This window comes from Oncorhynchus clarkii, chromosome 28 (assembly GCF_045791955.1).
Source record: "Oncorhynchus clarkii lewisi isolate Uvic-CL-2024 chromosome 28, UVic_Ocla_1.0, whole genome shotgun sequence".
Taxonomy (NCBI): Eukaryota; Metazoa; Chordata; class Actinopteri; order Salmoniformes; family Salmonidae; genus Oncorhynchus; species Oncorhynchus clarkii.
Genome location: NC_092174.1, coordinates 7989726 through 8017712, shown reverse-complemented (window position 1 = coordinate 8017712; position 27987 = coordinate 7989726). Strand labels below are relative to the sequence as shown.

Genomic DNA, 27987 nt, shown 5'->3' with positions numbered 1-27987 from the left:
TTGCGTTCTATATTTATTGCAATGATAAGATACAGATATACAATTAAATTATATTCCAATATTGCAAGAGACAGTCTCTCTGATATTGATCCAAATATGGACAACTACATGACTAAAGACATTTTGACCAGATAGAACATGTATTTTGATGGGGGAAAAGCAGCATAGTTTAATACTACAATATACAACAGACTGTGCACGAAGAACACTCAAAAGAACAATTAGAGATTTTCATGAAAAAGCCTAAATTCATAATACAGCTACTGGCACCTCGCTTTCCAGAAGACATCAGGAAACAGAAAAGCAATTAAAAAAAGCTACACGATGTGCAGTTGTTAGTAGTATACGTGTCCTGTAGAAGAGCTACACGCTGTTGAGAAGAGTTCAGGGAAACACGTCGATGAAGAAACCAGCTGGAGGCCTAAAAATCAGAGGTTAACATGCTCTTCGAAGAGGAAAGCAAGACTGAGTACTTGTACCCCTTTTCACACTAGTGAGCCTGAACAGAGATGTACCTGTCTGGTTACACATCCAGCATAGTTCCAGGAACAAGCCGGCACTACAAAATAGTGTGATATGAGTGTCTCGAAGATACTCCTCAGTCGACTACATTGGGTCGATCTGTGTAGGGTGCGTGATATCAAGGCCCTCAAGTGACTCTTCCCCCCCCCTTGCTCTCACACGTTCTGCTCTACCATTCCACTGTGGGGAGAACATTCCACCCAGAACATTTTGTGTGGAAGAGCAATATAAATGTTATGCAAGCCACTGCCAATGAGTTTCTCAACCACTAGTTAATCATTCACTATTCTTACGTGACTTACAGTAAGTAGCCAAATGGACAAACTAGCTGCATTACTCTTCACACATCCAAAGAAATGACAGTGTAAAATCGATCAATATAAAATAAAACATTAGGTAGCCCATCTGATCCACACATAACATCATCCACATTTCTAGTGTTTGAAGGTACCCAATAATGAGTACAGTACACTCTTGACAATATACCTATTGGAGGTCAAAATTATAGCAAAAAAAGTTTCATAAAAATACAAATAAATTATGAAAATAAGTCTTGATACCAAAAACCTAAACAAAAATGTTTCTGTTCAGGTTGAACAAAGTAGGTTCATAATTTCTCAGACTAAGTTTGTGTGTGTGTGTGTGTGTGTGTATATAGATATATATATTTATATAAACATATATATACACACACACACACACTTGATATATCAATAGATATCATTATATAAATTATACATTTATCTATTTTATCCTCACTATGAGTAAAAAATGTGACCTTACGAATGGACAGTCTTGGACCACAGCCCACATATTGCAACAATTGAGCAGAATTAGACCACGACCCCATTTGGTTTCAAATGGAGTCTCCATGCATTCACAGGGGTCTTCATCGTCGTCTGTTAGCTTGACTAGAATACCAATGAAGGCAACACAACAAACGCAATCATGAAAGGATGGGCATCCGAGTTGAACTGACAACAAGCCTCCCATCTTCATTATACGATAGTTTGTTATAATAGTATTAAGTACACTGTCTGCTTTGCATGGCTTAAATAGAACTGAAGGGAGAATGGGATCGAAGTCTACAAACCAATGCCCTGGCTCCTATACTGCTCTGTATTCAAAAGGTTTGGAATTTGACACTAGTTAAAAAAAAGAAGAAAAGAATAATTGTACCAAAATTCCTTGCTGACACTTTTGACATGTCTTCTCGTATGAAAACAACATGCATTGCAACAACAATTTACGTGTTTGGCACTATTTCATTTTGACGCCTCATTCTAAAATGGTGCATACAAACCTCAAACCCTTTTTCCATTCTATCTTTGCTGCCTGCACGTGTGGCCTCAAATAAAGTCATTCTAGTAAGGAATATTTTAGATGATCAGTTTTACACTTAAAATGAGTGCCACTGCTCATGGACACTACTCTTCTGTAATGGACATGACTCTTGCGAAACTCTGATTTTATGTGTGTGCAGAACTGCACAATGATCATGATCAACCATACAAACAAGCATTTCTCATTGAAAACAGAAAGCACTGCAAAAAAAAAAACAAGGTTGGGGGAGAAACTACAGATTCTGGTCCATCCAGATTAGTTATATTGGCGCAGCCAGCGGTTGGTCAATTGTAACGTGATGGCTGCCTATGAGAGATCAGATTCTGGCTTTAGTCCAAATACAAGAGCTGAACCGTGTACAGAGGGCCAGCTGCCGCTGCTAGTACAGGACACTTGGCCCAATTGTGTGACAATGGTCCAAAGGAAAGGTTTGGTTTGAGTAGGGAAAACGTGCCTACTGGACACAACACTGGGCTTAACTTTACTTTGATTGTACCAATCACACATCTTTCATAAGACCACAGTCAGGATTTGAGGGACAGGTAGAGAAGATGGCAGTATTTATCCTGGCAAAACAAGGATTCCATTGTTCTAGAATTCCCTCATCTGTGGAGATTGACTAAAAACTTTGCCTCACGTACAAAAACAAGACATACAAGGGACCATTGTACACATAACATGTAGAGCAGATGAGTCTTTCTGAACTAGGATGATATGGGATAAAGTCATAACGTAAGTACCAAAAAAATTGGGAAAACATCGGGAGAACAATCGTGACAACTTCCTCAGACAAGCACATCTGTTAAGTTAGTTTGCATTTCTCAGTTGAAATAATTTCAGAACCACAATAAGGCGTTTTTTTTCTTCTCTTCTCTTTTCCATTGTCATAGCCGTTTGCTTCGTTTCACCGGTGTCAATACCAAGACAGACGTGGTACAGTATAGTTAGTGGAAGATCGGAGCAGACAAGATGGGGAGGTGTCTCCTCAGCAAGGTTGAGAGAGGACCTGGAGGAGATCCTTCAGAGGAGGAGAAGGAGGTGGTGGTAGTGATAATGTTTATGTTTGAACAGACAAGGGCTTTGCCTCACCGTCTCCCTTCTCCTCCACTCCTCTTTCCCCCTCTCCTTCCGTGTGCTGCTCCAGCTCTTCACGGGTGATCATCTCAAAGTCGTTTCCGTTGCTGTGCTGCGAGCCCTCGTCCTCCCGGCGGTCGCTGTCCGTGTCTGAGTGGCGCTCGGCGGCGCTCGTCAACGTCCCAGCCGCCTCAGTCACCTTGTTTTCTTCCGTCCCTTTCAGCGCTGTGCCCTCACCCTCTTTTATTTCCACCTCTCCTTCCTCCTCTTCCTCCCCACCATCACCCTTCTCCTCGCTGTCCGACTTCTGGGCCTTGGCTGCGTCTGCATCGGTGGATTTGCCTTCCGTCTTGTCCGGGCTCTTCTTGCTGTAGCCCCGTGGGCCCTTGTACTCGTGCGTGTAGAGCGGGCGGAAGGAGTCGATGAAGCCCACGTCGGCAGTCAGGTTGGGCAGGAACCAGAAGTGGTGGCGACCGCCCGTCACCAGCCAGATGATCAGGAACAGGATGCAGCGAGCTGATGGGAGACAAACAAAAACCATGTCAAATGGCATTGTAATGTTAAGGTAAAAGCCTGGAAGTAACATCATTGGTTCTGAGGGGAGGTAATGAAGTCCTATGACGTCAACTTTGGTGCATTGTTACTAGTTTTGACTAGGGTAAACAAGTGGTAAACTTAGCAGGGCTGGGTTTCCCAAAAGCATCTTAGGGCTAACTTCGTTGCAAGAACCTTTCTAAATCTCAGAGCTGTTCCCCAAAATCATTGTTACTGAAGTTGCACTTAAAAACGCTCGTTATTTACCGACTGGCTCAGGACACTCGTACAATAGCTAAGCGAGACGTTAGGTCATTTGCCTTTGTTCACAGAAGAGCTCCGCTAAACAGAATCAATATGTTTATCAGTCTTTTTGTGACCGCCGATAACTTCAGAACGATACGCGTGTATATAAATGTGCAACATGCGCAATGACTTGCCAAATCTACAATTTAGTGCATTATTATAGGGTAAGCATGAGAATAAGCCGCCTCAATATTTGCAGCAATATGGTTGATAATATACACTACATTACCAAAAGTATGTGGACACCTACTCATCGAACATCTCATTCAAAAACCATGGGCATTAATATGGAGTTGGTCCCCTCTTTGCTGCTACAACAGCCTCCACTCTTCTGGGAAGGCTTTCCACTAGACGTTGGAACATTGCTGCGGAACTTGCTTCCATTCAGCCACAAGAGCATTAGAGAGATCCAGCACTGATGTGGGCGATTATGCCTGTTTTGCAGTCAGCCATCCCAAATGTGTTCCATAAGGTTGAGGTTAGGGCTCTGAGCCAGCCAATCAAGTTATCCACACAGATCTCAACAAACCATTTCTGTATGAACCTCACTTTGTGCACGGGGGCTTTGTCATGCTGAAACAGGAAAGGCCTTCCCCAAACTGTAGCCACAAAGTTGGAATTGTCTAGAATGTCATTGTATGCTTTAGCGTCAAGATTTCCCTTCACTGGAACTAAGGGGCCTAGCCCGAACCATGAAAAACACCCCCAGACCATTATTCCTCCTCCACCAAACTTTACAGTTGGCACTATGCATTGAGGCAGGTAACGTTCTCCTGGCATCCGCCAAATCCAGATTCGTCCGTTGGACTGACAGATGGTGAAGCGTGATTCAGCACTCCAGGGAACGCGTTTCCACTGCTCCAGAGTCCAAAGGCGGCGAGCTTTACACCCCTACAGCCAACGCTTGGCATTGTGATCTCAGGCTTGTGTGCGGCTACGCGGCCATAAAAAACAATTTCATGAAGCTCCCAACTAACAGTTTTTGTGCCGACGTTGCTTCCAGAGGAATTATAGAACTCGGTAATGAGTGTTGCAACCGAGGACAAACTATTTTTACGCACTACAGGACTCAGCGTTCCCTTTCTGTGGCCTTCCACTTCACAGCTGAGCCGGTGTTGCTCCTAGACATTTCCACTTAACAATAACAGCACTTACAGTTGACCGGGGCAGCTCTAGCAGGGCAGAAACTTGACAAACTGACTTATTGGAAAGTTGGCATCCTATGACGGTGCCACGTTGAAAGTCACTAGGCCCTTCAGTAAGGCCATTTTATGGATATTGCATGGCTGTGTGCTCAAATTTACACCTGTCAAGGCGTGTCCACACACTTGTGTGTACAAAACTATTCAAAAGTTTGGGGTCACTTAGAAACGTCCTTGTTTTTGAAAGAAAAACACATTTTTTTGTCCATTAAAATAACATAAAATTGATCAGAAATACAGTGTAGACATTGTTAATGTCGTAAATGACTATTGTAGCGTGTAACAAAAAAAGGTGCTTTTCTTTCAAAAACAAGGACATTTGTAAGTGACCCCAAACTTTTGACCAGTAATAAATAAATAAATAAATATATAAATAAATATTTAAAAAAAAAAAATATATATATATATATATATATATATATATATATATTTTTTTTTATATATATATTCATCATAGGTACACTTCAACTATGACAGACAACATTAGGAAAAACAATCCAGAAAATCACATTGTAGGATTTTTTAATTAATTTATTTGGTGGAAATTATGGTGGAAAATAAGTATTTGGTCAATAACAAAAGTTTCTCAATACTTTGTTATATACCCTTTGTTGGCAATGACTGAGATCAAACATTTTCTGTAAGTCTTCACAAGGTTTTCACACACTGTTGCTGGTATTTTGGCCCATTCCTCCATGCAGATCTCCTCTAGAGCAGTGATGTTTTGGGGCTGTTGCTGGGCAACACAGACTTTCAACTCCCTCCAAAGATTTTCTATGGGGTTGAGATCTGGAGACTAGCTAGGCCACTCCAGGACCTTGAAATGCTTCTTACGAAGCCACTCCTTTGTTGCCCGGGCAGTGTGTTTGGGATCATTGTCATGCTGAAAGACCCAGCCACGTTTCATCTTCAATGCCCTTGCTGATGGAAGGAGGTTTTCACTCAAAATCTCACGATACATGGCCCCATTCATTCTTTCCTTTACACGGATCGGCCTGGCTCCTTTGTAGAAAAACAGCCCCAAAGCATGATGTTTCCATCCCCATGCTTCACAGTAGGTATGATGTTCTTTGGATGCAACTCAGCATTCTTTGTCTTCCAAACACGACGAGTTGAGTTTTTACCAAAAAGTTATATTTTGGTTTCATCTCACCATATGACATTCTCCCAATCTTCTTCTGGAACATCCAAATGCTCTCTAGCAAACTTCAGACGGGCCTGGACATGTACTCGCTTAAGCAGGGGGACACGTCTGGCACTATAGGATTTGAGTCCCTTGCGGCGTAGTGTGTTACTGATGGTAGGCTTTGTTACTTTGGTCCCAGCTCTCTGCAGGTCATTCACTAGGTCCCCCCGTGTGGTTCTGGGATTTTTGCTCACCGTTCTTGTGATCATTTTGACCCCACGGGGTGAGATCTTGCGTGGAGCCCCAGATCGAGGGAGATTATCAGTGGTCTTGTATGTCTTCCATTTCCTAATAATTGCCCCCACAGTTGATTTCTTCAAACCAAGCTGCTTACCTATTGCAGATTCAGTCTTCCTAGCCTGGTGGTGCAGGTCTACAATTTTGTTTCTGGTGTCCTTTGACAGCTCTTTGGTCTTGGCCATAGTGGAGTTTGGAGTGTGACTGTTTGAGGTTGTGGACAGGTGTCTTTTATACTGATAACAAGTTCAAACAGGTGCCATTAATACAGGTAACGAGTGGAGGACAGGGGAGCCTCTTAAAGAAGAAGTTACAGGTCTGTGAGAGCCAGAAATCTTGCTTGTTTGTAGGTGACCAAATACTTATTTTCCACCATAATTTGCAAATAAATTCATTAAAAATCCTACAATTTGTTTTTCCCTCATTTTGTCTGTCATAGTTGAAGTGTACCTATGATGAAAATTACAGGCCTCTCATCTTTTTAAGTGGGAGAACTTGCACAATTGGTGGCTGACTAAATACTTTTTTGCCCCACTGTGTGTGTGTGTGTGTGTGTGTGTGTGTGTGTATACATTACATACATACATACATACATCCATACATACGTATGTATGTATGTATGTATGTATCACACAAAGGTTAGCGTAAATACAGTGCCTTCAGAAAGTATTCACACCCTTTGACGTGTTTCACATTGTTGTTACAGCCTGAATTTAAAATGGATTAAATAGCGATAATGTCAAAGTGGAATTATTATTATTTATTTTTTATGAATTACAAATGAAAATGAGTATAAGTATTCATCCCCTTTGTTATGGCAAGCCTAACAACTTCCAAGAATAAACATTTGCTGAACAAATCACATAATAAGTTGCATGGACTCACTCAGTAACAGGCTTTAACATAATTTTTGAATGACCTCATCTCTGTACCCCACACATCCAGTACAATTATCTGTAAGGTCCCTCAGTTGAGCAGCGAATTTCAAACACAGATTCAACCACAAAGACCAGGGATGTTTTCCAAAGCCTTGCAAAGAAGGGGACCTATTGATAGATGGGTACAAATAAAAAACAAAACAATGAACATCCCTTTGAGTATGGTGAAGTTATTAACTACACTTTGTATCAATACACCAAGTCACTACAAAGATACTGGCGTCCTTCCTAATCAAGAGAGGAAGAAGACCACTCAGGGATTTCACCACGAGGCCAATGGTGACTTTAAAGCAGTTACAGAGTTTAAATGGCTGAGATAGAAGAAAACTGAGGATGGATCAACAACATTGTAGTTCACTCCACAAGAATAACCTAATTGACAGAGTGAAAGGAAGCCTGTACAGAATAAAACTATTCCAAAAACATCCTGATTGCAATAAAGCACTAAAGTAATACTGCAAAAAATGTGGCAAAGCAATTCACTTTTTGTTCCGAATACAAATAGTTGTGTTTGGGGCAAATCTAATACAACACATTACTGAGTACCACTCTCCATATTTTCAAGCATAGCGGTGGCTGCATCATGTTATCAGTATGCTTGTAATTGTTACGGACTGGCGAGTTACAGGATAAAAAAAGAAACGGAATAGAGCTAAGCACAGGCAAAATCCTAGAGGAAAAACTGGTTCAGTCGGCTTTCCACCAGACACTGGGAGATGAATTCACGTTTCAGCAGGACAATAACCTAAAACACAAGGCCAAATCTACACTGGAGTTGCTTACCAAGAAGACAATGAATATTCCTGAGTGTCCGAGTTACAGTTTTGACTTAAATCTACGGCAAAACCTGAAAATGGTTCTCTTGCAATGATCAACAACCACTTTGACAGAGCTTGAAGAATGTTGAAAATAATAAATGGGCAAATACTTACAATCCAAGTCTGCAAAGCTCTTTGAGACTTACCCAGAAAGACTCACAGCTGTAATCACTGCCAAAGGTGATTGTAACATGTATTGGGGACTCAGGGGTGTGAACACTTGGGGTAAATGAGGCATTTCATTTTCAATACATTTGCAAAAAAAAATAAAAAATCATGTTTTCATTTTGTCATTATGGGGTAATTTGTGTAATGGGTGAGAAATCAACTGGAATCAATTTTGAATTTATGTTGTAACAACAAAATGTAAAGGGGTATGAATACTTGCTGAAGGCACTGTAGATAAAATATAGTGTTAATGCATATGATTGTGTTGACTCCCAATCGTTTTTAACCAAAATATTGGGCGAAACAGTTCATCCCCTGAATGACTGAAGGCAGCAGACAATATACTAGGTGTGATTTACAACCTGATAGCAATATTTAGACTACTTAACGATTTATGGGTGAATTTTGTTAATCATGCATTGACTGCATCCATTTAATTCAGCCAACGGTGCCTTATTGTATGTAATAGATTTTTTTGTCAAGGCATAAACTGTGAATGATATTTTAGACTGATATTGTGATCATCTATGCGTTTCATTTCTGTAAAGTACTTAAAACGGTGTCGGTTCCACTAAGTTCCATTGGGCCCAGATCAACTATTAAAAGGGTAAAGAACAAAACAAACTTTTTATTGGAATTTCATTTGATTGTGATTTATTCTACCTAGCATATTAGGAGAACATGTTGAAAGTACCATATTGACTGAAACTAACCAATCTTTTCAGGGAGTACACAAGTGTCTAGAGCAGGGATGGGCAACTTTGATGGGGGTGGGGGCTCATTGGCTCGTGCAGTCAAGAGTCTGCCTTAGCCTGTTGGGGGCCTTAAGCGGAATGTTGTTCAATCAAGGCTGGAATGAAAACCCCGCAGACACTCGATCCTTATATTTGAGTCGCACAAGATTAATTAATTACATCAGTCAACACAAACAGATATTGAAACAATAAAAACATCTACCTGCAATAGAGCTTGCTGGGAAATATGATGGGTGTGGTTTTGGTTCAAAGTGAATTGCATGAGTTCAGGCGAGTTAATTAGGGTAAAACTAGGCCCTCAAAATAAGGCCTTATGAAATGCGTATGACATGTTAAAATGTAAATGTATGATAACATTCACTACGGATCTCACTTGGTGAAGTCCATAGGACACAATAAATGTATGAATGCAACAACCATGTCTCTTTCACTAACAAATACAGTCATGGGTGGTATCTCTACAATTTACTCACATTTTTTTACACTGGAGAATTCTGTGAATACGAATCCAAAACGTTGTTTTTTTTTGCTGCTGAAATGGGTTAATTGAGTGACTGACAAGAGAAACTGCTGATGCACAATCCCCCCCCCCCCCCCAAAAAGGCGTGTTTTCTTTCTGTCACTTACCAACAGCTAACAGCAGTATACTGGCCACGAAACAGCCTGCTGCCACGCTCAGGTAGTACACACCCACACGCATCTCAGCCGGCCACAGTGGGAAAAGAGTGGCCGCAATCACTGCAATTACTGCAAACACAGAGACAGACACGCCTTAGTAGAGTGGAAAATAACCATTGTTGTTCTCTTCTTTACCAATTCAGTTGCAGTCTTCAGTCATTTGTGTGAATGACTGTTTAAATCAGGTAGTTTAAAAAATGTCAACAAAATGTAATATTCTGGGTAATTAACACTACAATGCCACTCACCCAGAATCAGTCCCATGGCAAAGGTTTTAAAATGGACCGGATCATAGATCCAAACAAACACCTGGGAAGTGGAGTAAATGTCAATTTTACATTTCACCTTAAAATATTTGTTTATTTGGGAAAGAAAATCTGAATGCACCACAATTCACCGTTTTCAGAAATTACATGGTGTAGTCAGCGCATGTCACATTAAACCACCTGCCATCATATGGAAACAAGCTAGCCTGGCAAACTGACGTCGCAAAGAATTTCGGTCTTATGTCATGGAGAATTTGTCTCGTAAAGTGCACCCTCACAGTTATTTTGTGAAATAACCTTTTTTCTTGGAATTCTCTCAAATGCCACATGGAAACACGAACACCAAAGTGCTGAATTCATGTAGAGTTGAAGTCAGAAGTTTACATGCACTTAGGTTGGAGTCATTAAAACTTGTTTTTCAACCACTCCACAAATTTATTGTTAACAAACTATAGTTTTAGCAATTCGGTGAGGACATTACCTTGTGCATGACAAGTAATTTTTCCAACAATTGTTTACAGACAGATTATTTCACTTATAATTTACTGTATCACAATTCCAGTGGGTCAGAAGTTTACATACACTAAGTTGACTGTGCCTTTAAACAGCTTGGAAAATTCCAGAAAATGATGTCATGGCTTTAGAAGCTTCTGATAATAGGCTAATTGACATAATGAGTCAATTGGAGGTGTACATGTGGATGTATTTCAAGGCCTACCTTCAAACTCAGTGGCTCTTTGCTTGACATTATGGGAAAATCAAAAGAAATCAGTCAAGACCTCAGGAAAAAAAGACTGTAGACCTCCACAAGTCTGGTTCATCATTGGGAGTAATTTCCAAACGCCTGAAGGTACCACGTTCATCTGTACAAACAATAGTACGCAAGTATAAACACCATGGGACCACGCAACCGTCATACCGCTCAGGAAGGAGACGCGTTCTGTCTCCTGGAGATGAACGTACTTTGGTGCGAAAAGTGCAAATCAATCCCAGAACAACAGCAAAGGATGCTGGAGGAAACAGGTACAAAGTTATCTATATCCACAGTAAAACGAGTCTTATATCGACATAACCTGAAAGGCCGCTCAGCAAGGAAGAAGCCACTGCTCCAAACCACCATAAAATAAAAGCCAGACTACAGTTTGCAACTGCACATGGGGACAAAGATTGTACTTTTTGGAGAAATGTCCTCTGGTCTGATGAAACAAAAATTGAACTTTTTGGCCATAATGACTGTCGTTATGTTTGGAGGAAAAAGGGGGAGGCTTGCAAGCCGAAGAGCACCATCCCAACGGTGAAGCACGGGGGTGGCAGCATCATGTTGTGGGAGTGCTTTGCTGCAGGAGGGACTGGTGCACTTCACAAAATAGATGGAATCATGAGAAAATAAAATTATGTGGATATATTGAAGCAACATCTCAAGACATCGGGCAGGAAGTTAAAGCTTGGTCGCAAATGGGTCTTCCAAATGGACAATAAAACCAAGCATACTTCCAAAGTTGTGGCAAAATGGCTTAAGGACAACAAAGTCAAGGTATTGGAGTGGCCATCACAAAGTCCTGACCTCAATCCCATAGAAAATATGTGGGCAGAACTGAAAAAGTGTGTGCGAGCAAGGAGGCCTACAAACCTAACTCAGTTACACCAGCTCTGTCAGGAGGAATGGACCCAAATTCACCCAACTTATTGTGGGAAGCTTGTGGAAGGCTACCAGAAACATTTGACCCAAATTAAACCATTTAAAGGCAATGCTACCAAATTCTAATTGAGAGTATGTAAACTTGTGACCCACTGGGAATGTGATGAAAGAAATACAAGCTGAAATAAACCACTCTCTCTACTATTATTCTGACATTTCACATTCTTAAAATAAGGTGGGGATCCTAACTGACCTAAGACAGGGAATTTTTACTTGGATTAAATGTGAGGAATGGTGAAAAACTGAGTTTAAATGTATTTGGCTAAGGTGCATGGAAACTTCCGATTAAACTGTACATACGAAAACGCTCAAACTGTACACTTTCTCTGATTCAGAGGGGTTGAGTTAAATGCAGAAGACACATTTCAGCTGAATACATTGTTGGACAACTAACTAGGTATCCATCCCCCTTTCCACTTCCTTCAAAGCGGATATTACAAATACCTCTGGCTAAAGAGGTTTCTCATCTACATGTCAACTGAATGAAACATGCTCACTTATCCAGAAATTCTTGCTTTCATATTCCCTATCCTAACCTGTTATCCGAGGTTACCCTGTGTTCCAACTCACCTCATTCCCATCCAGGAAGAGCTGGTCCTCATGAGGCTCCAGTTTGAACTTCTTCTTCGCATCCTTCTTCTTCTTTGGCATTCCGGGGCTATCATCCTGAACAAAAATAGACTGCAAGATCAGACCCATGGTCTTTATAGAAATATGACTGATCCATATCTATGATGAGACTGCTTTAGTGGTCTACTTATAACATGCATATGGCCTACATATTCACAGAATTTCCTTACACTCTTCTCCTTCTTTGCATCTGAAGCCTCGGCATCCTTGGCATCCTTCTTCTCTTTCTTCCCCTTCTTCTCCTCCTCCTTGCCGCTGTCGCCCTTAGCCTTCTCTTTTTCTTTCTCTTTCTCCTTATCTTTCTTGATGTCCTTCTCCGGCTTCTTCTTCATGACTTTCAGAGCGCGGTGGAAGAACTGTTTCTTCAGCAGCCTGAACAAGGAGAGCAGAAACAGTGTGGTAGATAGTTAGTCTAGTGTAAAGTTGTCGTTAACTACCACCCTACCCTGACTAACTAACGGTAAATAGTGAAGTGTATAGTCAATGTGGTAGTAAGTGTGGTGTAGCGTGGTAGTGATGGTAGTTAGTCTGGTGTGGTATGTTGTTGAAGGTAGGTGGGTCCCACCTATTGCAGTAGTCCACCACAGAGTCTCTGGTGGTGAACACAGCCTCTTCTCCCTTCTTGGCCTTGGCCCACTTGGAGTCCAGCAGAGAGTCTACTGCCTTGGAGGCTGACATGGGGAAACCGATAACATGTTCAAACATACAGACATGGAGATACGGAGTGTTGAAACTCAATGGCTATCATGCCATGTCAACCGCTGATGTGTGGGACCAGTTATCAGAAGGCTCAATCCAGGTCAAAAGTATCCTTTGTTGTCTCAATTCTGTTTATAAAGAGACAGTGATGAAATATTCCAAACAATTGTTGTGGGATCATAGACAATATCTTGGTTGTAGCATGTGATGTGGTATATAGAGCTTTGGTCTAGTTTTGTCGTCAAGACAAAAAAAAAAGGGGGGGGGGGGGGGGGGGGGGGGGGCATAGGCTCACTGAAAACAATTATTTTGTTCTGGGTGAACATTCTGAAATCCTGGCCCCTGGGGATATGATGTGTACAAAAACTACTCTCCAACAGACACAGAAGCACACACAGACATTTAACCCACAACTGTGCAAACAACATTTACTGACACTGTTGAGAGCAGCAGCTCTGCTATGGGGCTAACATTGAAAAGGTACTAAAACGTGATAGGATATCAGTCTTTGGCCAAAACAAGTAACCCCCTTTGAATCTTGCATTAATCCACATCTTCATTTGAGACAGACCAAATGGCACAGTTCTAAGCCATCTTGTATCTATACCATTTCAAGCCAAACCCATGGCTTGAATGTACAAAACATTAGGAACACCTTACGAATATTGAGTTGCACCCCCTTTTACTCTCAGAACAGCCTCAATTCATTGGCGCATAGACTACAGGGTGTCGAAAGCCTTCCACAGGGATGCTGGCCCATGTTGACGCCAATGCTTCCCACAGTTGTGTGAAGTTGGCTGAATGCCCTTTGGGTGGTGGACCATTTGTGATAAACAGGAGAAACTGTTAAGTGTGAAAAGCCCAGCAGGGGTGCAGTTCTTGACTCTCAAACCAGTGTGCCTGGCACCTCCCTGTTCAAAGGCACTTAAAATCTTTTGTCTTGTCCATTCGCCCTCTGAATGGCAGATAGACAATCCCATGTCAAGGCTTAAAAATCCTTCTTTAACCTGCCTCCCCCGTTTATCTACACTGACTGAAGTGGATTTATCAATAAGTGATCATAGCTGTTGCCTGGATTCATCTGTTCAATCTGTCATGGAAAGAGCAGGTGTTCCTAATGTTTTTAGTGTAGAGGGTTACCTACTGATCATAGCATGTTTGTGTTGGAGACGGTCTGATCTGAAATCCCACAGCTGAGGCCATGAACTGATTCATGTAAATGTCAAGTTTGATTTTGATAATAGATCTTATTGTAATTCTGGCTTTTCAAACTAACACAGACATTTAGATAATTACTGATACTTGGTTAAAGTCTGTGCCGGGTGCTGATGTGTCTCTGAATGGATACAATGTTTATAGATCTTAGCAAATTGTCTGACTTGCTGTCTAACTACGCTGCATCTGAATTATTAACATTGGGTGATCTTAACCTGGATTGGTTGATGCCGGTATCAGACAGATCAAAATATATTTGTACTGAGCTAAATTAACTCAACTGATAACTAAACCAACCCACCCCAACTTAAAAACACCATGAAAAATCTACTCTTTTGGAAATCATTCTGACAAACACCCCTTATAAAAGTATACAGCCAACGGAGTCTTTGCTAACGAGCTCAGTGACCATTGTCCCATTGCCTGAATTAAAGATACTAAGCCATCTAAAATTGTGTCCATGCATTATGACAAAGAGACATTTCAATGAACAACATTTCCTGTATGACCTGGTTGGTAGGGTGTGTTGTCTTCGATCTCTGATTCGGAACAGGCCCTGAAATGTTTAACCTCTCTGTTTAACCTCTCTGTTTAACTCTGATGCAGATAAGCATGCCCCATAAGAGATTAAGGGTAAAAGGCCGCTATAACCCTTGGTTCACACATGAATGGCCTGAAAGATTTCATGAAAGAAGCTTAGCTTGGGCTAAGGCTATATTGACATTCTACTTCAAAGGCAGTCCTTCAGATATTCAAGAAATAGATGTCTTACTCTGTTCAGAAAAGCAAAGTGAACATACTTCTTGAATTGTGTATCTGAGAGGTTGAAATCCCCCCCCCCCCCCACTCAAATTGCCGCAGCAGGTTAAGACAGCCTCTGGTCCCATAACAGACTAAATAGACCACATTTGTGGTGCTTTAATGAACCATTTCGCCTCATTCAAATAGATTTTTAAAATAATGGTTTCTGGAAATAGCTCAACTTCCACGAGAAGGAGTCCTTTATTAATCTCTAAACAGACAGCAGAGACTGATGCACTTCAAGGCACTCTTTTTCCCTTTGAACCATTTTGTGTCAATGATGTAAAGGGCCTTGTAAAAAAATGTATCAAAATATATCCACTGGAGTTGATTTGCTTTACCGCTTTCTACCTCAGCTTTCTGCCCCCAATGATCCCATCGCATCTCCCCAAAAACAGACTATCATCTGTAAAATGATAGTCTGGAAACTAAAGCTTGGGTTGTCTTCCTCTCAGGCTTCTCCCTGGACCTCCTCAATGTCCACCTCTTGAACAGACTCTGAGGCCTCATCTTCACTGTCACTTTCCAACCTTGTTGAGGATGACTTTGTTGTCAGGCTCAAAAAAGCCTCAAATTTGCCCGGATGGCCACCAATATTTCAACCCTTGTATTGGTCAGCCTGTTGCATGCTTTGGTGTGTGTGTTCCCAAACAAGGACCAGTTGCGCGCTGAGGCGGCTGATGTTGGTGGGATTTGGAGGATGATGGAGGCAGCATGGGAAAGAGCCTCAGATCCACAAAGTCCCTTCCATCAGGTGGCTGATGAGAGATGTTGGCATGACTGCCATATTGCATCTCCATCCCAATGCCCTTGCTTGGAAGTATCCTTCTCCAGACTGCCAAGAACCTTGCCCTCATCCAGGCCAAGGTGGCGAGACACGGTAGTGATGACACCATAGGCCTTGTTGATCTCTGCACCAGACAGGATGCTCTTGCCAGCATACTTGGGGTCCAACATGTACGCTGCGGCGTGTATGGGCTTCAGGCAGAAGTCGTCACACTTTTTTATGCATTTCAGAACTGGAGCAACAGTGAAGTGGGCAGGGCAGGACAGATTTATTCTCTTACATTCTCTTACAAGCAGAATCTGAACATCAGACAGGATGCCATTGTCTCGCTCAATCCCTGCAATGGCTACTGCTATAGGTTTCAGGAGCTTCAGGCGGCTTACCACGCTCTCCCAAAATACATCATCCAGGAGGATCCTCTTGATGGGGCTGTCCATATCGGCAGACTGTGATATGGCCATTTCTTGGAGAGACTCCTTCCCCTCCAGGAGACAGTCAAACATGATGACAACACCACCCCAACAGGTGTTGCTGGGCAGCTTCAAGATGGTGCTCTTATTCTTCTCACTCTGCTTGGTGAGGTAGATTGCTGCTATAACTTGATGACACTTCACACGCCTAACCATTTCCTTGGCTCTCTTGTAGAATGTATCCATTGTTTTCAGTGCCATGACGTCCTTGAGGAGCAGATTCAATGCATGAGCAGCGCGGCTAATGAGTGTGATGTGAGGGTAGGATTCCTCCACTTTAGAAAAAGCAGCCTCCATGTTCGCAGCATTGTCTGTCACCAGTGCAAATACCTTCTGTGGTCCAAGGTCATTGATGACTGCCTTCAACTCATCTGAAATGTAGAGACCAGTGTGTCTGTTGTCCCTTGTGTCTGTGCTCTTGTAGAATACTGGTTGAGGGGTGGAGATGTAGTTAATTATTCCTTGCCCACAAACATTTGACCACCCATCAGAGATGATTGCAATACAGTCTGATTTCTCTATGATTTGCTTAACCTTCACTTGAACTCCGTTGAACTCTGCATCCAGCAAATGAGTAGATAAAGCATGTCTGGTTGGAGAGGTGTATGCTGGGCAAAGAACATTCAGAAATATCAGAAACATGTTCTGTTATAATCTCCACCCGGCACAGCAAGAAGTGGACTGGCCACCCCTCAGCCTGGTTCCTCTCTGGGTTTCTTCCTAGGGAGTTTTTCCTAGCCACCATGCTTCTACACCTGCATTGCTTGCTGTTTGGGGTTTTAGCATGGGTTTCTGTACAGCACTTTGTGACATCTGCTGATGTAAGAAGGGCTTTATAAATACATTTGATTGATTGGACTTTTCTGTAGGCTACTATTCACTAGTTAACAAAAACTCATGTCATATAAAATATATATAACAGTGCATTCGGAAAGTATTCAGATCCTTTGACTTTTTCCACATTTTCTTACATTATAGCCTTATTCTAAAATTGATTAAATTGTCCCCCCCCCCTCAATCTACACACAATACCCCATAATGACAAAGCAAAAACAGGTTTTTAGAATGTTTTGCTAATTTATTAGAAATAACAATTGAAATAACATTTACATGAGTATTCAGACACTTTACTCAGTACTTTGTTGAAGCACCTTTGGCAGCGATTACAGCCTCGAGTCTTCTTGGGTATGGCGCTACAAGCTTGGCACACCTGTATTTGGGGAGTTTCTCCCATTATTCTCTGCATATCCTCTCAAGCTATGTCAGGTTGGATGGGGACCGTCACTGCACAGCTATTTCCAGGTCCCGAGTCTGAGGTCCTGAGCGCTCTGGAACAGGTTTTCATCAAGGATCTCTGTACTTTGCCCCCGATCCTGACTAGTCTCCCAGTCCCTGCCGCTGAAAAACACCCCCACAGCATGATGCTGCCACCACCATGCTTCACCGTAGGGATGGTATTGGCCAGGTGATGAGCGGTGCCTGGTTTCCTCCAGACATGAAGCTTGGCATTCAGGCCAAAGAGCTCAATCTTGGTTTCATCAGAGCAGAGAATCTTGTTTCTCATGGTCAGAGTCCTTTAGGTTCCTTTTGGCAAACTCCAAGCGGGCGGTCATGGGCTTTTTGGTGAGGAGTGGCTTCCGTCTGGCTACTCTACCATAAAGGCCTGATTAGTGGAGTGCTCTCTGACCAAGGCACTTCTCCCCTAATCACTCAGTTTGGCTGGGTTGCCAGCTTTAGGAAGAGTTGGAAAAAGTTTGGAACCACCATTTAAGAAGGAAGGAGGCCACTGTGTTCTTGGGGACCTTCAATGCTGTAGACATTTTTTGGTACCTTGGCATCAACACAATCCTGTCTCTGAGGTCTACCGACAATTGCTTCGGCCTGGTTTTTGCTCTGACATGCACTGTCAAGTGCGGGACCTTATATATATACAGGGTGCGCCTTTCCAAATCATGTCCAAACAATTGAATTTACCACAGGTGGACTGGACTCCAAGTTGTAAAAACATCTAGGATTATCAATGGAAACTGGATGCGCCTGAGCTCAATTTAGAGTCTCATAGCAAAGGGTCTGAATACTTACCTTATTTAGGTATCAGTTTATTTTTAATACATTTGCAACAATTTCTAAAAACCTGTTATTGCTTTTTCAATATAAGGTATTGTGTGTAGATTGATGAGGGCGTATTTTTGTATTATTACTTTAATCTATTTTAGAAAAAGTGAAAAATTGAAGGGGTCTGAATACTTTCTGAATGCACTGTACTCCTAGTAATTTTTTCAACTGATACCGGGGAGACCTTCAGACGAGTCTTGTGAGACCTGTGGGCTTCCTAGAGCAAAACAACCGACATGTACGTGTTCGTGAGAGTCTATTGTGTAGCCCAAACTGTTCTGACAAGAGAGACAGAAGTTGGCAAAGACATTAAGAAAACCCGCTAAGACCTCCAACATTTTCAACCTCCCTCTGTAATGCCTAAATGTTTAAAGCAGACCACATAGTCCCTGTGCCCAAGATCGCCAAGGTAACCTTAAAGCAAATATTTGTCTGTTGTATTCTATACATGCTGGTTTTCGCGGGCTATACCTGAGACATGAAACAGATAGGTGGGAGGGCATACAGGCTGTCGCCAATTTATTAAAGCACAATTTGCCTAAATGGGTAATGGAAACACTTCAACCACTACTTTTTTATTCAACACTAGGTTTTCGCGACACTGGGTGTTTAATTGTGACGGCATTACGTCCAGCAGTTTTTAAAATCGAAAAGATCGTTACATGGAAACGCAACCTAGCAGGCAATAGTCGCATCTATTTTCTATGCTAACTTCCTAAATGTCGACCAAAAAAAGCTTATGGAAACATATTTACTGACCAATGAAGTAGTCCACCCGATGGCCCATCATGTTAGTGGATTTGGTGGGGCAGTTGAAACGGAGGAACTTGGCCACTGCCTTCTCCTCCTTGGTGGGCTCGCTCACCTCCTACAAACACACACACACGCACACACACACACACACACACACACACAAAAGGCACAAAATAAAGTAGGCCTAAATGTTGTCCTCTCACTAGTTCTACAGAGCATAGTAAATAACTTCTATATCAGACCAGTGAAGCAGATCAGCCAGTTAACCCAGGGCAAGGGTGGGCTTTAGGTCAAGTTGAAGAAAACTCCCACTCACTTCCTCACACGCAACCCAGTACCAGTTACATACATGTCCAGGTTCCTGCAGGGTCGGGACTTCCTTCCCCAGCACACCTAAACTGGACTCACCTGCACCCTAATCAGTTGATTCCTTCTTTGTATTATCCTCATGTGTGGAATCAAAGAGGACGAGGTAAAAATATGCCCGCGAAGTGAGGATTTTTTTTATGGAGGTCAATGGGTGTCAAATTTGGTCAACAAAAAATGTAACTGCCAATTTGCTACGTGAGTCTTATTTAACCTAATAGAAGCTTCGTAATGGTTAGGTTGTTACGAATGTAGTGATAAGTAAAACACACGTGGCATTTTTGGAACTTTGAACGAAAGAAAAAAGGACTTCATATCAGAGCTGTCTGTTGTAATAGATATGGATATAACCTGTTTTAGCGTGAACATTGCCATTTAGGACTTCCACCATTTTAAAGTGTGGGTATTCCTAGGAGCTGGGAGCAATCAGCCAACGAAGAAGAAAATGTACTATTTTAAAATGGAGATAGCCTCAATGGCCCTGCTAATGATGTCACAGACACTATAATGGCACTCATCCAAATATGCGTTCTCTAGCTCTATGGCCTGTTCACACGAGTATCTGCCCTTTCATTGGCTAGAATGGTCCCACCTGATCTCGACCCCTCCCGCCTGCGTTCCATCTTTGAGGGCATGTATTTCCATTGTTAGAGCGGTCACGTGTCTATCTAGTCAACATTATAGACAGTCTTAGGTTGGAGTTATATGCAAGCTGGCGAGGGCCCAAAAAGGTAACAATGATTTTTTACATAAGTGTAAACTGCATTTCAGAATGAGGCTGTCACAATATCAACATTTTACTAAAGATGTGATACCAGAGCAAGTATCACGATAATGAGTAGTATCGGGATATCACAGGTGATATCCTGCTATTGACACACATTGAATTATGCAACAGAATGTGACAACCATAATTAATGAGGCAGTCTAGACAGCGGAGGTGAGTGCCGGTAGGCCTACACAGAGAAAGTTTGTGGTTGCAGCCCTGTTCCACCACGTTGCATATATGCAAATACACCCAGAGTATAACAAACATAGGCTTTGAGAGAAACAGGAACCCCATCACTGTCTGTCCACCTCAGCTCGCCATTGCGGCAAAATAACATTTTAAAACCGCTGGGTAGGATAATGGCTGGTTTGGGAACGCGTGATATTGGATGAAGAACTCGTTCTGATATGACATTACGCTCTGGACTTGGTCTTCTATTTTTAGGATTCGTAAGAATGCATTCTGTGCTCAGTCATTCATTTCGATATGAGAAACTTACACAATTATTCATTTGGGGGTGGTAATGTTAGATTGCCAACTTAGATGCTTGCTAACTAACGTACATTGTGTGTGTAATAATTTGCGCTGTTGAAACACACAGTACCAGTCAAAAGTTGACACACCTACTCATTCCAGGGTTTTGCCTTTATTTGATTATTTTCTACATTGTAGAATAATAGTGAAGACATCTAAACAACAAAACAACACATATGAAATCATGTAGTAACCAAAAAAGTATTAAACAAATCAAAATATATTTTAGATTCTTCAAAGTAGTCACCTTTTTCCTTGATGACAGCTTTGCACACTTGTGGCCTTTTTCTCAACACGCTTCATGAGGTAGTCACCTGGAATGCATTTCAATTAACAGGTGTGCCTTGTTAAAAGTTAATTTGTGGAATTTCTTTCCTTCTGAATGCTTTTGAGCCAATCAGTTGTGTTGTGACATGGTACGGGTGGTATACAGAACATAACCCTATTTGGTAAAAGACCAAGTCCATATTATGGCAAGAACAGCACAAATAAGCAAAGAGAAATAACAGTCCATTACTTTAAGACATCCTCAAGCGCTATGATGAAACTGTCTCCCATGAGGACCGCCACAGGAAAGGAAAACCTAGAGATACCTCTGCAGCAGAGGATAAGTTCATTCGAGTTAACTGCACCTCAGAATGCAGCCCAAATAAATGAATCAGTGTTCAAGTAACAGACATCAACTGTGTGAATCAGGTCTCCATGGTTGAATTCCTGCAAAGAAACCACTACTAAAGGAAACCAATAAGAACAGCCTTGCTTGGGCCAAGAAACACTCACAATGGACATTAGACTGGTGGGAATCTGTCCTTTGGTGTGATGAGTCCGAATTTGAGATTTTTGGTTCCAACCGCTGCGAGACACAGAGTAGGAGAACAGATCTCTGCATCTGTGGTTCCCACCGTGAAGCATGGAGGTGTGATGGTGCTTTGCTGGTGACACTGATTTATTTAGAATTCAAGGCAACTTAACCAGTATGGCTACCACAGCTTTCTGCAGCGATACGCCATCCCATCTGGTTTGCGCTTAGTTGGACTATCATTTGTTTTTCAACAGGACAATGACCCAACACACCTCCAGGCTAGAGGTCGACCGATTATGATTTTTCAATGCCGATACCGATAATTGGAGGACCAAAAAAAGACGATACCGATTAATCGGACGATTTTCTTAATTTATTTGTAATAATGACAATTACAACATTACTGAATTAACACTTATTTTAACTTAATATAATACATCAATAATATAACATCAATTTAGCCTCAAATAAATAATGAAACATGTTCAATTTGGTTTAAATAATGCAAAAACAAAGTGTTGGAGAAGAAAGTAAAAGTGCAATATGTGCCATGTAAGAAAGCTAACGTTTAAGTTCCTTGCTCAGAACATGAGAACATATGAAAGCTAGTGGTTCCTTTTAACATGAGTCTTCAATATTCCCAGGTAAGAAGTTTTAGGTTGTAGTTGTTATAGGAATTATAGGACTATTTCTCTATACCATTTGTATTTCATTAACCTTTGACTATTGGATGTTCTTATAGGCACTTTAGCATTGCCAGTGTAGCAGTATAGCTTCCGTCCCTGTCCTCACTCCTACCTGGGCTCGAACCAGGAACACAACGACAACAGCCACCCTCGAAACAGCCTTACCCATGCAGAGCAAGGGGAACAACCACTCCAAGTCTCAGAGCGAGTGACGTTTGAAACGCTATTAGCGCGCACCCCGCTAACTAGCTAGCCATTTCACATCGGTTACACCAGCCTAATCTCGGGAGTTGATAGGCTTGAAGTCATAAACAGCTCAATGCTTGAAGCATTGCGAAGAGCTGCTGGCAAAACGCACAAAAGTGCTGTTTGAATGCTGCTGGTGCCTACCACCGCTCAGTCAGACTGCTCTATCAAATCATAGACTTAGTTATAACATAATAACACACAGAAATACGAGCCTTAGGTCATTAATATGGTCGAATCCGGAAACTATCATCTCAAAAACAAGATGTTTATTCTTTCAGTGAAATACGGAACCGTTCCGTATTTTATCTAACCGGTGGCATCCATAAGTCTAAATATTCTTGTTCATTGCACAACCTTCAATGTTGTCATAATTACGTAAAATTCTGGCAAATTAGGTGTCCCAAATTGTTGCATTTACACTGCCTCTGCATGCAATGAACGCAAGAGAAGTGACAATTTCACCTGGTTAATATTGCCTGCTAACCTAGATTTATTTTAGCTAAATATGCAGGTTTAAAAATACATACTTCTGTCTATTGATTTTAAGAAAGGCATTGATGTTTATGGTTAAGTACATGTTGGAGCAACGACAGTCCTTTTTCATGAATACGCACCGCATATATGCAACGCAGGACACGCTTGATAAACTAGCAATATCATCAACCATGTGTAGTTAACTAGTGATTATGATTGATTGATTTTATAAGATAAGTTTAATGCTAGCATTCGCGTAACAGGCAGGCTCTTCGTGGAGTGCAATGTAATCAGGTGGTTAGAGCATTGGACTAGTTAACTGTAAGGTTGCAAGATTGAATCCCAGAGCTGACAAGGTAAAAATCTGTCGTTCTGCCCCTGAACAAGGCAGTTAACCCACTATTCCTAGGCCGTCATAGAAAATAAGAATGTGTTCTTAACTGACTTGCCTCGTTAAATAAAGATTAAATAAAGGCGAAAAAAATATATATATTTTTTTTTAATTCTGCCAAATCGGTGTCCAAAAATACAGATTTCCGATTGTTATGAAAACTTGAAATAGGCCCTAATTAATTGTCCATTCCGATTAATCGGTCGACCTCTACTCCAGGCTGTGTAAGGGCTATTTGACCAAGAAGGAGAATGATGGAGCGCTGCAGCAGATTGCCTGGCCTCCACAATCACCCGACCTCAACCCAATTGTGATAGTTTGGGATGAGTTGGACCACCGAGTGAAGAAAGCAGCCAACAAGTGCACAGCATATGAGGGAACTCCTTCAAGACTGTAGGAAAAGAGTGAATGCCAAGAGTGTACAAAAGCTGTCATAAAGGCAAAGTGTAGCTACTTTCAAGAATCTAAAATATATTTTGATTTGATGTCATGTGTTATTTTTGTTTTGATGTCTTCACTATTATTCTACAATGGAGAATGGTAAAAAACCCTGGAATGAGTACGTGTCCAAACTTGACAGATACTTCACTTCTTAACAATAAACCGCAGCATTATTTCAAACACAGGATGCTTACCGAGTTGCATTCCAAATTCCAAATCAGGAACAAAGTTTGTTAAGTGCAGTGAGTGATGACACAGCCACCAGAGAAGGTAACGTTACTGATCACACAGCAGGAAAATTTCTCCCTTCTCAAAACCTATTGGATGAGAAAGCCAGAGGTCCCTCCTCTATGACCTTCTCCTCCAATGGGTTTTGAGAATGGGGCAAAAAGAGGCGACGCAAGGAGTATCCAACAGATTCTCCCAGGAGGATCTACACGATTCACATGGATGACCCATTTTGAGATCAAAACTGAGAATATCAGCGAAGTGACAAGTTTGTATCCCTGTATATTTATTCTATATTGTTGAACTTCTCTGCGCATAGATCCCGTTAGCGGGATTAAATTCGACAACATCCGGTGAAATGGAAGAGTGCTACATAAATAGTAATATTAAACATTCCTGAAAATACAAGTGTCTCACATGGTTCAAAAGCCTAGAATCTTGGTAATCCAACTGCGCTGTCAGATTTCAAAAAGACTTTACTGCGAAAGAATACGATGCGATTATCTGAGGACAGAGCCCCATACCAAAATACTATTTCAACCAGCACAGGCGTAACAAAATCACAAATTGCAATAAAATAAATAATTTACCTTTGAAGATCTTCCTCCGTTTGCAATCCCAAGGCTCATTGTAACAATTGTAATTGAAAAAATCCATTTTTATAGCCTAACACGAAACATTTTGTGAACCGCTTGTGTCGTGAATTCCATCTCATTCAACTTTCGACGAAACATTTGATGTAAATACGCACACTAAACGTGCGTTTATCCAGTCATGTTTGGTTTCATTGCAATCAACTGTTTGTTTGTAACACGTCATCTATGAACGTTTGAAAATCTCGGCCATGTTCTGTTATAATCTCCACCCGGCACAGCCAGAAGAGGACTGGCCACCCCTTACAGCCTGGTTCCTCTAGGTTTCTTCCTTTCTAGGGAGTTTTCCTAGCCACCGTGCTTCTACACCTGCATTGCTTGCTGTTTGGGGTTTTAGGCTGGGTTTCTGAGATATTAGCTGATGTACGAAGGGCTATATAAATAAATTAGATTTGATAGAGGACTGAGGGTCTTCCAAATATTGAAAGTGTGTAAATAGTTACCCATATTATTTTGTAAATGTATATTTTTTCCCCACATTTTTGTTAGAATACATTATAGTTATTTGTTTCAAAATGTATACCTTCACCAATTTGGCCACTTGGGTACATTTGGGCTACTTGTGTGGGACACCTGGGTGACTTCATGATAAATGTCACGTAGCACACTCATTTTGGAAGTTATCATTCTGAAACTTTGCACTGTTGCCCTCTTATGTTTTTCACTGAAATTGTCCCCATCATCCTATCTGAATGTTTGTTTTATCTTGTTCATTTTAAAGATGATGATACAACAATAAGAAAAAACGTATGTTTTTTTTTCATTGTATTATCTAAACCAGATCTATTGTGTTATATTCTCCTACATTCAATTCACATTTACACAAACTTCAGAGTGTTTTCTTTCAAATGGTACCAAGAAAATGCATATCCTTTTTTCTGGGCCAGAGCTACAGGCAGTTAGATTTGGGTATGTCTTCAGGCGGGAATTGAAAAAAGTAGAGGGGTTAACACTTTTTTGGTTACTACATGATTTCATGTGTTATTACATAGATTTGGTGTCTTCGCTATTATTCTACAATGTAGAAAATAGTACAAATAAAGCAAAACCTTTGAATGAGTAGGTGTCCAAACTTTTGACTGGTACTAAATATATATATATATATATATACATACACACACACACGTTATTTTTATAGCTCCGCTTGTGTGCATATTCAGCAATACTATGTACCTTGGTATGGTACAGAAACGGTATGACAATATGAAAATCTGGATACCGCCCAACCCTAGCCAACGTCTTGGCCAAGTCCCAGTAATCTGCCTGCTAGCTAGCCAAACAAAAGTCTATCAGACCACATAAATAAAGGTCCAAATCTGAACAATCAGGTGAGGATAATCAGATAGAAGCCAGATTAGCATAGCCATTAGCCCAAACAAAGGAAGCCATGTTTCAAAGTTGATACATGTGCATCCAGGTATACATTTGCGGCTGAGTCAATTTATTTTAATAACATTATTTAATACATGTTATTAAAGCCCCATGCAGCTTTTGCTCACTGTATGTCTAATAAATCACTGTGTGTGTGTGTTTTGGCTATGCTCGCTTTACGTTCACTTCACTCATCATGGTAAAGCAACATTACAAGCAGTTATTCCTGAATATTATTACCATACCATGAGTGAGAGAGCACGCAAACCGGAGGTAAAGGAATTGATAGCATTCTAGCTGTTGCATAATAATGACATGTCCTGTTCTTTCCGGAGAAAACTGCCATAAATAAATGAGATATAGGGCTGCAATTTTATGAAATTTTGCTTGTAATCTTAGCACTGCAGTGAGGTATTTTATCGTCATCATCAGGTTTGTGGGGTATTTTATCGTCATCATCAGGTTTGTCGCGTTGAAGCGTGTTATAAGTTTGTCTCAAGTCTTGCTGGTAAAAGTATTGCAATTTGAGCAAATGACCAATACATCTCAAAATAAATCCTGATACGTTAAGTTACGGCATCGATTGGAAAATGAGAAATGGGCTATTTTCGTGCAGCCATCAAGCATTAATGAATGAGGATGTACTGGCACATCATTGACATTTGGCTTGCTAAACAGTATTTATGCATACCAAAACACTCAATCACGCCTGCACATTTGGTTACAACCGCAACTTTGCCTGCTTTAAGTCAGCTAGCTACTGTCATTGGTGATGGTAGTTAGTAAGATACCGAGTTTCGCTAAAAGATGTTAATAAGTAGGTTACGTGTTTTGCGCGAGCGTTCAATACATGAGGTGTATTCATTAGTATGTTTCCGATGAAAAACGGAAGCATACAGAGTAAACGTAACGGGGGGACGTACCTGAATTTGCCCAATAAATTCGTTCAAAACGTTTTGCAACGGAAACCGAATCCTACACCCCTGGTTTCTGTGATACCCCGACACAGTGAAATATTCGGGTTACAGATAACGGTCTACAGAGAACATTACTTCCTGCAAAATAAAATATTTCAGTGGCTAGCAAGCTAACGTTAGCTAGCTACCTGCTACTAGCAGCTTTTCGCCAATCAACTGCATCGATTCACCAGCAAGATTCCCTTCATATAAAACTAGCCTGTTGCTGAAACTTATACATATTGCCATGTCCGAATAAAGAACGGTTTTCAACTCTGTAATATATCAAACCAAATATTATCTTCTGCCAGTTAGCGTTAAAATTATTTTACCTGGATCCGTTTCTTATGCCTCCTGCGCTCCGCCATGATCCTCCAACACTGCTCGTCTGACGTGTGTTCACGTACGGGTAGTATCGCGATAGCAAAAATTATATTCGTTAGGGTTTTTACAATGGATCTTAAAGTTGTATTGCTGCCACCTACTGTTCGGGATGAAAATAAAAGATCACAAAAAATATGTGGATAAAAATACTCATACTGACTACCAGAAAGTCACTCAATATTCTCCTTTCCTCTACTGTTAAAATGAATAATCCATGTCTGATCCCTACACAGGCTCAGGAGCCGGGGGGGGGGGGGGGCACATCTTCCGTTGCATATAACCCTTGCAACTCTTCCGCTGTGAATTCCTGATGCCCCAGATACTTTCCTGCCGCAGCCACAATGATGGCCAATTTCTTTGACTTCCTTGCTACTTGATCCGTGTAATTTCACATTTGCAAATGAACGGCACAAAATCCACTTTATTTACATACAGCATGTCTGGTTCTCTTACATGCGTAGGGAAATATTCATTATCAAAAACAAT

The 27987-nt window shown here is 41.2% G+C and overlaps 1 protein-coding gene across 1 annotated transcript; it reads right to left on the bottom strand.

The window, feature by feature from the left end:
* On the bottom strand, nucleotides 1–27506 carry LOC139386915 (SEC62 homolog, preprotein translocation factor). The gene is made up of 8 exons (XM_071132798.1): nucleotides 27450–27506; nucleotides 19204–19312; nucleotides 12923–13028; nucleotides 12528–12729; nucleotides 12298–12393; nucleotides 10011–10071; nucleotides 9712–9831; nucleotides 1–3456 (listed from the first exon to the last, which is right to left on the bottom strand). Exons 1-8 carry the CDS (start codon nucleotides 27483–27485, stop codon nucleotides 2924–2926), a joined length of 1263 nt encoding a protein of 420 aa, XP_070988899.1. The 5' UTR covers nucleotides 27486–27506; the 3' UTR covers nucleotides 1–2923.
* Nucleotides 27507–27987: the final 481 nt, after the last annotated feature.

What these genes read in the sequence shown, in the direction of transcription:
- LOC139386915 (XM_071132798.1), bottom strand. Translation starts at nt 27,485, where the DNA reads ATGGCGGAGCGCAGGAGGCATAAGAAACGGATCCAG. An exon ending in GTGGTGGACTACTGCAATAG is followed by an intron (nt 12,730 to 12,922) that starts GTGGGACCCACC and finishes CTCCTTGTTCAG; the next exon opens with GCTGCTGAAGAAACAGTTCT. An exon ending in TCTTCCTGGATGGGAATGAG is followed by an intron (nt 10,072 to 12,297) that starts GTGAGTTGGAAC and finishes TCCACTTCCCAG; the next exon opens with GTGTTTGTTTGGATCTATGA.